Consider the following 13,412-nt stretch of genomic DNA (forward strand, 5'->3'; position numbering starts at 1 on the left):
CGGCAGACTGGAAGACAGCAAATGTCACGCCACTTTTTAAGAAGGGATGTAGGCAGAAGACTGGAAATTATCGGCCAATTAGCTTGACGTCTGTAGTTGGAAAAATGCTTGAAGCCGTCATTAAAGATGAAATAGTGAAACTTTTGGAACGTAAGGGTTCAATCAGGCAGATGCAGCATGGTTTTAAAAAGGGAAGATCTTGTTTGACAAACTTGTTAGGATTCTTTGAAGATATAATAGGTGCGGTGGATAGAGGGAAACAGGTTGATGTTGTATATTTGGATTTCCAGAAAGCGTTTGATAAGGTGCCGCACAAGAGACTTATCAGTAAGTTACAGGAAAGTGGAATCCGGGTAAGTATATTGGCCTGGATTGAAAATTGGTTGCCTGACAGGAGGCAGAGAGTCGGGATAAATAGGAGTTTTTCAGGTTGGCAGAGAGTGGTAAGTGGGGTGCCGCAGGGGTCAGTGTTAGGCCCAAAACTGTTCATCATTTACATTGATGACTTGGAGGAGGGGACAAAATGTGGTGTAGCCAAGTTTGCGGATGACACCAAATTGAGTGGAAGAGCAAATTGTAATGAGGATGTGGAGAGTCTGCAGAGGGATATAGTTAAGCTGGATGAGTGGGCAAAGGTCTGGCAGATGGAGTACAATGTTAGTAAGTGTGAGGTTATCCACTTTGGCAAGAAAAATAAAAGAGCTGAATATTATTTAAAGGGTGAAAACTACAGCATCCTGTTGTGCAGAGGGACTTGGGAGTGCAGCAGCAGGTTATTAAGAAGGCAAATGGAATGTTGGCCTTCATCGCTAGAGAAATTGAATTCAGGAGGAGGGAGGTAATGTTGCAACTGTATAAGGTACTGGAGAGACCGCACCTGGAGTACTGTGTCCAGTTCTGGTCTCCATATTTGAGGAAGAATATACTGACTTTGGAGAAGGTCCAGAGGAGGTTTACTAGGTTGATCCCTGGGATGAAGGGGTTGACTTATGATGAAAGATTAAATCATCTAGGATTGTATTCGCTCGAGTTCAGAAGAATGAGAGGAGATCTTATAGAAACATATAGGATTATGAAGGGTATGGATAGGATAGATGTAGGAAGGTTTTTTGAGCTGGCCGGGAAAACTAAAATGAGAGGACACATTCTCAAGATTCGGGGGAGTAGATTTAGGACAGAGATGAGGAAAAATAGTTTTTCCCAGAGAGTAGTGAATGTTTTGAATTCTCTAACAAGGGAAGTGGTTGAGGCTGCCTCATTAAACATATTTAAAATTCGGTTAGATAAATTTTACATGATAGAGGAATTAGAGGATATGGGGAGAAGGCAGGTAGGTGGAGTTAGGCCATAAATTAGATCAGCCATGATCGTATTGAATGGCGGAGCAGGCTCGATGGGCCATTTTTGGCCTACTCCTGTTCCTACTTCCTATGTTCCTATGTTCCTATTCAAATCATTTAATATGCTTTCATAATATTTTCATTTACAACTTACCCATGAGAGGACTTCAATGTTATATAATCAATCACATTTTTTATACTTGCAATCAACTTCATATGGTTAGTTGTTCTAATTAAACAAGCAATAAATTTTGAAAGAATCTGGATTTCTAATTCTTTCAATATTATGCATTTTCATTGCTGCTCTTTGATTCCACCTTATTTACCCCTGTCCCCTTAAAGTTTCAGGCCAGACCCAAGAGGGAGATAAAGGTACAGATTCTCCACAACAGAATCAGTTCTTTTATAAAATGTTAACCTTTATCATCTGCATTTCTTCCAAAAGATGGGAAACAATAATGGTCAGAAACCAAAAAAAATCACAAGATCTAAGAGCAGTGAATTCTCTCCTTTGTGTTTGTTCGTCTTTAGCTGTTTAAATTAATTTAACAAGCTCAGAAATCCCACACATTCTGTCTGCCCTACTGGAGTGACAATCTGTTTGTAATTAAGGCTTAAAGCACATTTCTCCCACTTACGAATGGGAATTGGCAATATAATCATATACAAATTACATCATTCAAATAAGCATGGGGAAAAGGAACCTATAGGCTTTGATTAGTCTGAATTAATTTGTTTGTGTTGATTTTCCTAAAGAGATCCAAAGGAGTATGAAATCTGTGACACATGCTTCTGAAATGTAGTAGATTTCTTTTTCTTAGACATAGAGCACAGCAACAGGCCTTCCGGCCCACAATCTCGTGCTGCCCAATTGACCAACGTTTGTATGTTTTGATAGGTGAGAGAAAAACTGGAGCACTTAGAGAAATCCCATGCAGACAGGAAGAACATACAAACGCCTTACAGAGAATGCTGGATGCGAACACCAGTCACTGGCGCTGTAACAGCATTGCACTAACCATTATGTTAACCGTGCTGCTGACAGGATTTTGGTATTTGCTCTTGGATTCTCCTGCCTAGAAGTTTACTTCCAGACAGTAGTGGTAAAGGAATGGTGACGCAGCCGTTATGAACTTCAATAGAATCAGCTTCAGAGTCAGAGGTCAACATGCACTACAAAATCCACTACAGTGACTTTAGAGCTACAAAACAAGGTTAAATTAACAGGCAATTTTCCATTGTTCATTCTGCTAATTATTATCTTTTCTCAGCACTAAAAGAAAAGGAACAGTATTGGAATTTGCTTTCATTAATTCCAATTCTTACCTCTTAAATGAGTTGCAATGTACTCCTTATTCAGAGATATCTTCCCAATTACATCATCATGCCTGTAAATTTGAAATAGAGATACATTTCAGTCAAATTTTATGAATGTGAATCTCATTTATTCATACGCACTGTGTTCCCACGAGAAGGAGAAAAGAGAAACACAAAAACTGCAGACGCTGGAAGCTTTGGAAAAATTTCTTGACCTCAACCTGTTTGACTTGTTAGACAGTTATGAATTCTTCATTATTTGCTTATGCAGATGTCAACTTGACTTTTTAATGTAAAATTTGCAAACTTTTCATTTCGTGGTACTCGCCATAGATTTCAATGGAGCTAAATTTCAAAAATAGAGTAGAATGTGCAGCTGCTACCATAAAGGATATATAGGTCCATCTTCGGTGGGGGTGGGGGGGGCATTTTGGTGGAAGTGCCCATACAATATGCTTACACTGAGCTCAAATTATCCTCCATATAAATATCTCTAGTGGAGTGCAGGCAATGCTCATAATGTATTTGAATTACCCACCAATCATCTATTTGGGTTCTTAAATTTTCTGTCTGCCACCAATAATGTGGAAGTTAGAGGAACATCACCAGGCATTACAAGCACTGTGTAACAGAACCCTGATGAAAGGTTGATGTACTGAAAAAGATAACATTGGACAATGAATATTTTGCTTCCTGAATATTTTTGGGTGTGTTTTATGGATTTTGGGCAGCGGATCACAAAAATCACCTAAAAATTTTATATATAATCTATTTTTGTGATTTCCTGTTATAGTTTAAGCCTACTTCATGCATACAAATCCATGAGCTGCAACATGTCATTGAAAATTAGTTTTTTGCATTTGCACTTGGACTTCTTCGCTGCTGATCTTGGTGCAGTCATGTCATCGGGACATTGCGACCATGGAAAAGTAGTATCAGGGTATCTGGAATCCATCAATGCTAGTCAACTATTGTTAGACTCTGACATGAGAGGCATCAGATGCTGAGTACAAATGAAAATCAGTGGCAAAACATTTTGAGGTTGGTTGAATTAACATAATGTGTCAGCATCATTATATGATTAAACATGCTAAATTCAATAAAAAGTTAATTTAATGTTTCTCCAATTTCCCAGGTGATACAGCATATCTGAAGGCATCTTTGTATTCGACACTTTCTATCATAATTCCCAATTTTCTTTCAGGAAGCAAACTTTTTTTTTTAAATTGTTCTCCATTGTAATTTTATCCTTCCCCACATTTGCAGTCCAACCTGTATTTTGATCTGAATACTGTGTACATTTGTTTACTGGTATAAAAAGCAATTTTAAAAAAAAAAATTGATTTCCAAAGGGACCAGTGTGGTGGTATGAGGTATTGCCCCACTGTAATAACTGCATGCACTTGCCTGGTCCAACCCTTCCTTCCCTCTGACCCCTCCCAGTAGATTCCCTAGTAGAGGTCCTGACCCAAGACCTTGACCCAGATCACTTCCTGCTCGGATCCAGGCAAGATAGTCTCTAAGCCCCAGATAACGCCTAAGCTAATAAAAGCCTTTTGACTCCGATCTACTGCCTCGTGGAGTCACTTGATTGCCCATCAACCAGATTGTAAGCATCAGGCAGAGGTGCTGTTTGGCATTTAATAATGAAAAAGCTGTCAACTGTAGTATCATGCCTTTATAGCATCAGTTCAGAACTTATCTGTCAGTCCTGTAAACTATCAGGCCATATCACATTTTGCATTTACAATTTTTTTTAAGCAAAATACTGCAGATGTGGGAAATCTGAAATAGGAATTGCTGAGAATATTCAGAGGCAAGCAGCAATTGCAAATCTTAAAAATGGAAACAGGAATAACTTTTCAGATTAATAACTCTTTATCAGAACTGGAAAATTAATATGTTTTAAGTGCAGGGAATGAGATGTGGAGCAACTCATAGGAATGTTTGCATCATAATATGGATTAGGTTTGTCCAAATGATACATTGCTAATGGATGAAAGATAGTTGATTAATGAAGGCAATTACGGGAGAAATTAAAAATCAGGAACTGAGAGACGCAAAACTGACCATTTACTAGAAATATTAAGCTGTTAATATTCAAAATACTCAACAAATAACACAAGATCTGTGGAGAGAGAAAGGCTAAGTTACAACCTTCTAATTTAATTGTCCTTTTTTTAAAAAAATGTTATTTAATAAATCAAGGTTAAACATACAACAATTGATACAACTTATAAAAACAAAATACATGCATTTTTTTGTAAATAAAAACTCCTACAACCCCCCACCACCCTAGCCTAACCTACCCACCCCTCTCTAATCTACCCCCAAAAAGAAAGAAGAAAGAAAGTAAGAGGAGATCACATAACATAAATTCCTTCAATTAATTACCATGGTTTGGAGCAACAACACTAATGTGCGAAAAGAGGATTTAATAATTCAACACCATGCAGTCCAAATATGGACTCCGTTTTAGCAAAAAAAGAGTAATTATTATGTAAATTACATGTTATCTTTTCCAATGTAATGCAAGATCTCATTTCCAAATGCCATCTCTGAATACTCAAATCAGTCTAATTTTTCCAAGTAATTGCATAACATTTTCTAGCCACAACTAAAGCTAATCTCAAAAAAGCAATTTGAAATTTATTTAATTTTAATTCTAAACTCAATCTTTTAATATTACCCAACAAAAATACTAAAGGATCTAATGAAAGTTTCAATTTAAAAATAGCTTCAAAAGTTCCTTAAATCTATTCCAAAAGGGTTTCACTATCTGATATAACCAAGCAGAATGTAAAATATAAGGCAACTTCCTTATGACATCTGAAACATAAATCAAAAGAAATAAACTTTTTTTTTATTTCACTGGATTAAATATGATCAATTAATAAAATTATAATGAATTAATCGCTACCTTACATTTACAATTTTGGTCATACTATCCTGAGAAATAGATATAGCTAAATCTTTTTCCCATTTTAATCTAGATTTATAAATATCCGGCTTAGGCATTTTATTCAGTAATAAAGTGTGCATCTCAGATATAAATCCCTTCTTGCTACCTTCAGTAAGTAACATTTCAAACTTAGATCATCTAGGTAACCGTAAAGTACATCCAAAATTATCCAACAATAAGGCTTTAGTTTCATAATAAGAAAAATGTATTTGAAGATATATCATATTTCTTTTTCATTCTTTGAAAATAAATAAAATATCCTGCTTCATAACAATCTTGCACCAATTTAATAACCTTTGATCCCATAACTTCAAAAGTTGATCATTAAGTGTAAAGGGAAAAATCTTATTTTGATACAAAGGAATTTTACCTGAAATTTTACCTTGAGTACCTATGACTTCATTTTTTTTAATACTATAAATCCATTAAATGTTTCAAAATAGGTAAATTATAATTACTCAATAAATTAGGATTCCATCTATAAATAAACTGATCCATCTTCTTCTCACCAATCTGAGATAATTCAATATTAGTCAATATCAAAGGTTTATCCACTTCAAACATCCTATTAATAAATTTCATTTGTGCGGATTCATAATAATTTTGATAGTTAGGGAGTTGAAAGCCTCCTAATGCATACTTCCAAGTTAATTTCTGTAATGATACCCTTACCATTTTATCTTTCCATAAAACGTTCCTCACCAAAGCATTTAAATCTTTTTTTTTAATTTGAGGAATCTTACAAGGGATAGACTGAAAAAGATATTGACTTCATGGAAAAATATTTATTTTAATACAATTAACTCATCCTATTATGTAATAGGTAAATCTTTCCACCAATTCAAATCATATTTAATTTTAGACAACAAAGGCAAATAATTCAATTCATATAAGTGACTATAATTATAATCTACCTTAACACTTAAATACTTATTCCAGTCTGATCATTTAAATTTCACAATATGCCTACACAAAGAATATTCCATTTCAGTTAAAGGCATAACCTCACTCCTTTCCCAATTAATTTTATAACCTGATATTTCACCATACTGCTCCAATCTATCATGCAAATTCCTCAAGGAACTCAAAGGTTTTGTAAAATATATCAAAACATAATCGGTAAACAAGTTTCTTTTAAATTCATTGGATTTCACCTTAATACCTTCAATATTACTATCTTGTTTAATCATCTGAGCTAAATGTTAAATAACTAATGCAAATAGAGCTGGTGACAAAGAGCAGCCTCGCCTAGTCAATCTAGTTAACATTAAAGGTGAAGATAACTGTCTACTTGTCACAACTCTAGCAGTAGGAATTCTATATAAAGCCTTAATCCAACCAATAAAAGGTCCAAAATTAAATTTCTCCAAAACTTTAAATAAAAAACCTCCACTCTACTCTATCAATGGCCTTCTCTGCATCAAGAGAAATAACCAAGAAATATTAATTAAAGAAATTAACTTTACAATATTATCTGCTGAATACTAGTTTTTAATAAAACCCACCTGATCTACATGAATTAAACCTGGTAAATATTTAGCTAACCTGTTAGCTAAAACTTTCACCACAATTTTATAATCAACCTTTAACAAAGAAATAGGTCTATAAGACCCTGCTTTCAATGGGTCCCTATCTTTCTTAAGAATAACGGTAATAATTGCTTTAGAAAAAGAATCTGGAAAAGAAGGAGTCTCTGTCACCTGTTTCAATACATCCATCAATAAAGGAATTAATAAATCCTGAAATTTTTTATAAATTTCAGAAGTAAAACCATCATCCCCTCACTAGGCATAGATCGAAGTGCATCTATTACTTCTTTAACAGTAAAAGAAGCATCCAAATCCTTAATATCCTTATCATCCAAAAAGGGTTGATCCAAATCAGATTTTTAAAATTATCAATTTTGGCTTCATCCTCCAATACTTAAGAAGTATACAATTTTTCATAAAATTTTTGAACCACGTCATTAATTTCCTGAGGTTTATATGTAATCATGGAATCATATGTAATAGCATTTATTGTTCAAGAAGCTTGTTCTGTTTTTAACTGCCAAGCTAATACTTTGTGAACTCTTTCACCCAATTCATAATACCTCTGTCTAGTTCTCTGTAATAATTTCTCAAATTTATAAATTTGTAATGAATTATATTGTAACTTCATATTAACTAAACGTACTTTCTTAGCTTCTGTAGAATTTCATTGTAAATCCATTTCCAAAATCTCTATCTCCTACTCCAATCTATTTTCTTTGCCTACATGTTGTTTCTTAATTTTAGCAGTAAAACTAATAATTTTTCCCCTTAAATAAGTTTTTAAAGCATCCCATAAAACAAATTTACGATCAACTGAATCCATATTTATTTTCAAAAAAAGCTTTACAAAAAAAGAATTTACAAAATTCAACATTTTTCAACACCAAAAAATTAAATCTTCAATGATAATTATCAATTCTCTCTGAACCAATACACATTATTAATGACAAAGAATGATCAGACAACATCCTACTCTTATATTCAGCCTTCAATACCCGGTCTTGCTATTGTGCCGATACTAAAAAATAAATCTATTCTAGAATACGAATCATGTCAAAATGAATAGAATGAAAAATCTTTCTCTTTAGGGTTTAACCTTCTCCATATATCTACTAAATTCACATCTTTCATTAACACCATCAAATGTTTAGCCATTTTAGTCCTAATTACTAATTTTGGAGATTGATCTAATAATGGATCCAAACAACAATCAAAATCACCTCTTACCATAATTTTATCATATGCCTCATTTAAATTAAGAAAAGAGTCCAACAGAAACTCCTCATCATCTATATTAGGAGCATAAATATTCATTAAAGTCCAACACAGAAAATTTTTTACAATTAACAATCAAAAGCCTACCTGCTGACTCAATAACTGATTCCAATTTAAAAGAGAACTTTTTATTAATCAAAATAACCACTCCTCTTGCTTTCAAATTAAACAAAGATGCTATAACTAGTCCAACCCAATATCTTTTTAATTTCTCAGTCAAATGTGTCTCTTGCAAAAAAGCAACGTCAAGTTTTTGATATATGCCAACCCTCTTTTTCTCCTAATCAGATTATTAAGCTCGTTAACATTAAAAGTAGCAACATTAAGTTAGCCATCATTAAAAAATATTTCAATAACCACCTCACCACACATGGCAAAGCACCTCCCCATGGCAACCACACAAAAAGGACCAAAAGATCTCCTCAAATAAAAAAAGAAAAGAAAGAAAATCCATACACATATAGATATAAACCCTCAATTATACAGGAGTGACCAATGCCATAAAGTGGTCCATGACTTTCAAAGGATAAGTAGCCAAACCACCTCCCCCGAACAGAACAAAAATAACAAATCATTTCAAGTATGATAAGCTTCCTCCAAATCACTATTAACTTGATCATCATCAATATCAATCAACTGCTGAGATTCCATCTCTCGCCTTCTGTTCTTCGCCTTCTGAACTGGAACAGGCTGTTGAAGAAACCTTTCTTGACTTTGCACCTATTTATTATCCAGTAAAGAATTAGCAAATGTAAGAGCTTCGGCATCGTCACTGAAGAAATAAGATTGAAAGTCTCCATAAAAAACTAATTACAGCAGGATACCAAAGGGCAAACTTGTATCCTTTCTTCCACAAAACAGCTTTAGCTGAATTAAATTCTTTATGACGTTTAATAATAGCTCGACTCAAATCAGCATAAAAAAAAGACACCTATTTTTAACTACTAAAGAGCCTTGATTACTTCTTGCATTCTGAACAGCAACTCTTAAAATCAATTCTCTATTTTGATAGCGTAAACATCTATTCAGGATAGAACATTGAGCTTGACCAGGAAGAGGTTTCCTTCTTATTGCTCTATGAGGTCTATCCAATACCAGACCATTCAGAAGACATTCTTTTCCTAAAACTTCGGGAATCCACTTCTGAAATAAAAATTGAACTGGGTCTGGACCTTTAAAAATCTTCAAGACCAACAATTTTTACATTATCTCTTCAACTTTGATTCTCCAAAGCATCAATTTTCTTCAACAAATCACTTCTCTGAACTCCCCAACCAGTAAATGAATCCTCCATCTGTCCCATCTTTTCTTTACATTGTTCCAACATCATTTTTACAATCAAGAAAATCTTCTTTAATCTTCTTAAACTTATCTTGCACTTTGTCCACCACTTTCAGACACTTTTCCACATCCAACTTAATAGAAGATATTTCTCCCTTCATGTTGGCAAGTTGTTCCTTCACAAATGAAAAACCATGACCCATCTGAATTGCCAAATTTGTTTAGATAAATCAATTTGTAAAGTTGAATCTGAATAATGAGGATTAGATTTAAACTTTAAAGCCTGTTTAACTATGGGCCTACCCTTATATATAACAATTTCTTCCTCCTCCATATCTCGATCTTCTTCTTCTTCCAGTCCTCCAATCTCTCCTTCCTCTTCCTCCATTGATGCTGAAACCACTTCAGCCCAACTGCAGGTGCAGACCCCCTCCCCTTCTATTACCCCAGGATCGCTGGGCCGAGAGAGGTCAGGTACCCCTGCATCATGGGCCATATTTGATCTAACGCGCATGCGCGATTGTTCCTCCTGGTCTGGAGGAGGAGGATGACGTCAGGTGCCGGCACCATCTTTTGCAGCACTGCGCGAAGTCGGCGCCAACGTAGAGTAAATCCTACCGGAGGACTGGCGCTGTGGACGGAGATGAGGAGGAATTGACTCCAGAGGCTCCACTTCAAAGATAGACCCAAATGCTTCAGTACTTGATTAGCTGTTTAGGAATAGTTTTCTTTACTGTTTGTGTTTTTGATTTCCTCATAGTTACTCCAAGGATATTTCAGCAACGTGATCAATACCTTCTGAAAAAAATTTAAAACTTTAACAATGGATTTTTAATAACTCTGCCAGGGGGAGGTGTCTCTCCACGTCTTCTCCCTATGCCATCACGCAATGCCCCCCCCCCCCCGAATTGTCCTGGTGGTACAGCAGGAAAGACTGGTTATCAGAGATAACATTAGATGTTGAGTTTGGAGGATTGCACTGTGGCAAAGATGAAGGGCCCAACCCAAAACATTGGTCACCCTTTACTTCCTGTGAATGCTGTGTGACCTGCTGCGTTTTTCCAGCACATTTGTATATTGTGCAAGAAGAGGAGCAACTTTTCCTGGCTGGGAGGAGACTAAGAAAAGAGAGTGATGTGCATACTGTTAACTACTGAGGAGGGGGTTTATTGTAGCTTCACTTGTTCTGCATCTCATAGCGCCAATTTTTTTTTTCTCTGTCACAAACATCCTCTTGGTTCATCCTTCTCCCTCTCTGCAGTGTAAAACAAACTTGTTGCATTTCTGCCAAAGGTTTTCCAATTGAAACATCAATTGTTTTCTCCTTCCATAGATGCCATCTGATTGGTTGGGAGTTTCCTGAGGCTACAACGACCACTTGTATGCTGAGCTCTTGTTCCTCATGCACTCTTCCAGTTTATGAAATGCGGCAAATAATTTTCTTAGATGTATTAGGATTTCTGGTAAGTTAAACTAATGAAATGCTTTATTAAACAAAGGAGTTTATGGAGATGAATGCAAAGATACAGATGAGTGTGTGCCCATGTGCACATCCCAACCAAAAGCCATGGATGAATCAAAGGATTCGCAACCTGCTGAGGACTAGGTCAATGGTGTTATAGTGATCGAGATCTCTATAGGAAGTCCAGGTACAACCTATGGAAGGCTATCTTAACAACAAAGAGGAAATTCAGAGTGAAGCTAGAGACAGAATAAGATGCTTGCCAGCTATGGCAGGGCTTGCAGACCATTACATACTTCAGGGCAAAGCTGAATATCATAAATGTCTGTGATGCTTCCAATGAGCTGAACACCATGCTCACTTTGAAAAAGAGAAATCAGCTGCAGCAATGAGAATCCCTGCAGAAGATGGAAATCGTGTGATATCTGTCTTAGAGGCCGACATCAGAACGTCCTTCAAGAGGGTGAACTCTCGCAAGGCGTCAGGCCCTGATGGCCTTCCAGACAGGAACTGAAACCAACTAGCCAGAATGTTCACAAACATTTTCAATCTCTCACTGCTGCAGTTGGAGGTTCCCGTCTGCTTCAAAAGGACATCAAGAAGAGCTGAGTGAGCTGCATCAATGAGCATCACCCAGTGGCTCTCGCAACTAATGTAATTAAATGCTTTGAGAGGTTGGTCAAGGCCAGAATTAACTCATACCAAAGTAAAGACCTGAACCCACTGCAATTCACCTTTACACAGCAGATGGCTCTCCACTCAGTCCTGGATCACCTAGACAACAGTATACACATAAGGAAGCTTTTCATCGATTACAGCTCAGCTGTCAACACTGTCATACCCTCAGTACTAGGCAGCAAGCTCCAAAACCTGGGCCTGTGCACCTCCCTCTGCAACTTGATCCTCGACTTCCACATTGGACAAACATGGTCAGTATGACTCGGCAACAACGTCCCCTCCTCACTGACAATCAACAGAGGTGCACCTCAAGTATGAGTGCTCAGCCCATTGTTTTACTCTCTCTTCTCCAATGACTATGTGGCTAGGTACAACTCAAACGTCATCTACAAATTTGCCAATGACAGCACAGTTGTCAGTAAAATCACAGACAGCAATGAGGAAGTGTACAGGAGGGAGATAGGTCAGCCAGTTTAGTGGTGTCACAACAACAAGCCTGCACGCGACATGAGCAAAACTAAGGAAGTAACTGTGAATTTCAGGAAGAGGAAACTGAGAGAACACAAATTAGTCATCATCAAGAGGTCCGAGATGGAGAGGATAAAGAACTTTAAATTTCTAGGTGTCAACACCTGTGATGATTTATCCTAGGCCCATCATCCTGATGCAATCACGAAGAAGGCTCGGCAGCAGCTATATCTTGTGAGGAGTTTGAGAAGATCTAGTATGTCACCAAACACTCTTGCAATTTTTTTTATAGTAGTGTCATAAGCTGGTTATAATATGAATGTTTGCACTGTGACGCTGCCACAAAACACCGAATTTTATGACTTGTTCATGACAATAAATTCTGATTCTGAAATTTCTACAGGTGTTCTCTGGAGAGTATTCTGACCAATGCACAGGACAGGAAAACATTACAGAGAGTTGTGAATTTGGCCACCTCTTCACTCCATGAGGACATCTGTAAGAGGTACTGCCTCCATCATCAAGGACCCTCACTACTCAGGTCATGCCCTCTTCTCAGTACTCCCATCAGGAAAGAGCTATAGGAGCCTGAAGAAGCACACCCAACATTACAAAAACAGCTTCTTCCCCTCTACCATCAGATTTCTGAATGGACAATGGACCAAAGACACAACCTCGCTTTCTTTCTCTTTCTTTGCACTAATTTATTTACTTTTAGTGTATTTACAAAATAAGGAGGTCGATCAGGGTGAGGTCGAAATAGAACAATGTGCTGGACAATGTGGTGATGAAGGAACAGGAAGTGTTTAATCTTCCTAATAACATCAAGATTGATAAGTCTCCGGGGCCAGACGCGATATACCCGACGTTGCCATGGGAAGTGAGAGTAGAGATAGCTGAGACAGTAGCTATGATCTTGGAATCCTCTTTGGTTACAGGGGAGGTGCTGGAGGGTTGGAAAATGACAAATGTAATAGAGTGAATCCTGGGAATTATAGACTGCTGAGTCTTATGTCAGTGGTGTGCAAACTATTGAAGAAGATGCTTAAGGATAAGATCTATGAGCATTTGGAGAAGAGCAGTCTTTTAGAGAGAGT

General features: G+C 36.6%; 1 protein-coding gene across 2 annotated transcripts in view; it reads right to left on the bottom strand.

Moving 5' to 3' along the window:
* The window catches only part of LOC138750451 (rasGAP-activating-like protein 1), a 313,399-nt gene that overhangs the window by 254,997 nt on the left and 44,990 nt on the right, over positions 1-13,412 (bottom strand). For both annotated transcript variants that reach the window (XM_069912509.1, XM_069912508.1), the window contains exon 4: positions 2,667-2,728. In XM_069912509.1, the coding sequence (XP_069768610.1) occupies positions 2,667-2,728 (62 nt within the window). The remainder of the gene's footprint in view (positions 1-2,666; positions 2,729-13,412) is intronic.

This window comes from Narcine bancroftii, unplaced genomic scaffold, assembly GCF_036971445.1.
Source record: "Narcine bancroftii isolate sNarBan1 unplaced genomic scaffold, sNarBan1.hap1 Scaffold_151, whole genome shotgun sequence".
Taxonomy (NCBI): Eukaryota; Metazoa; Chordata; class Chondrichthyes; order Torpediniformes; family Narcinidae; genus Narcine; species Narcine bancroftii.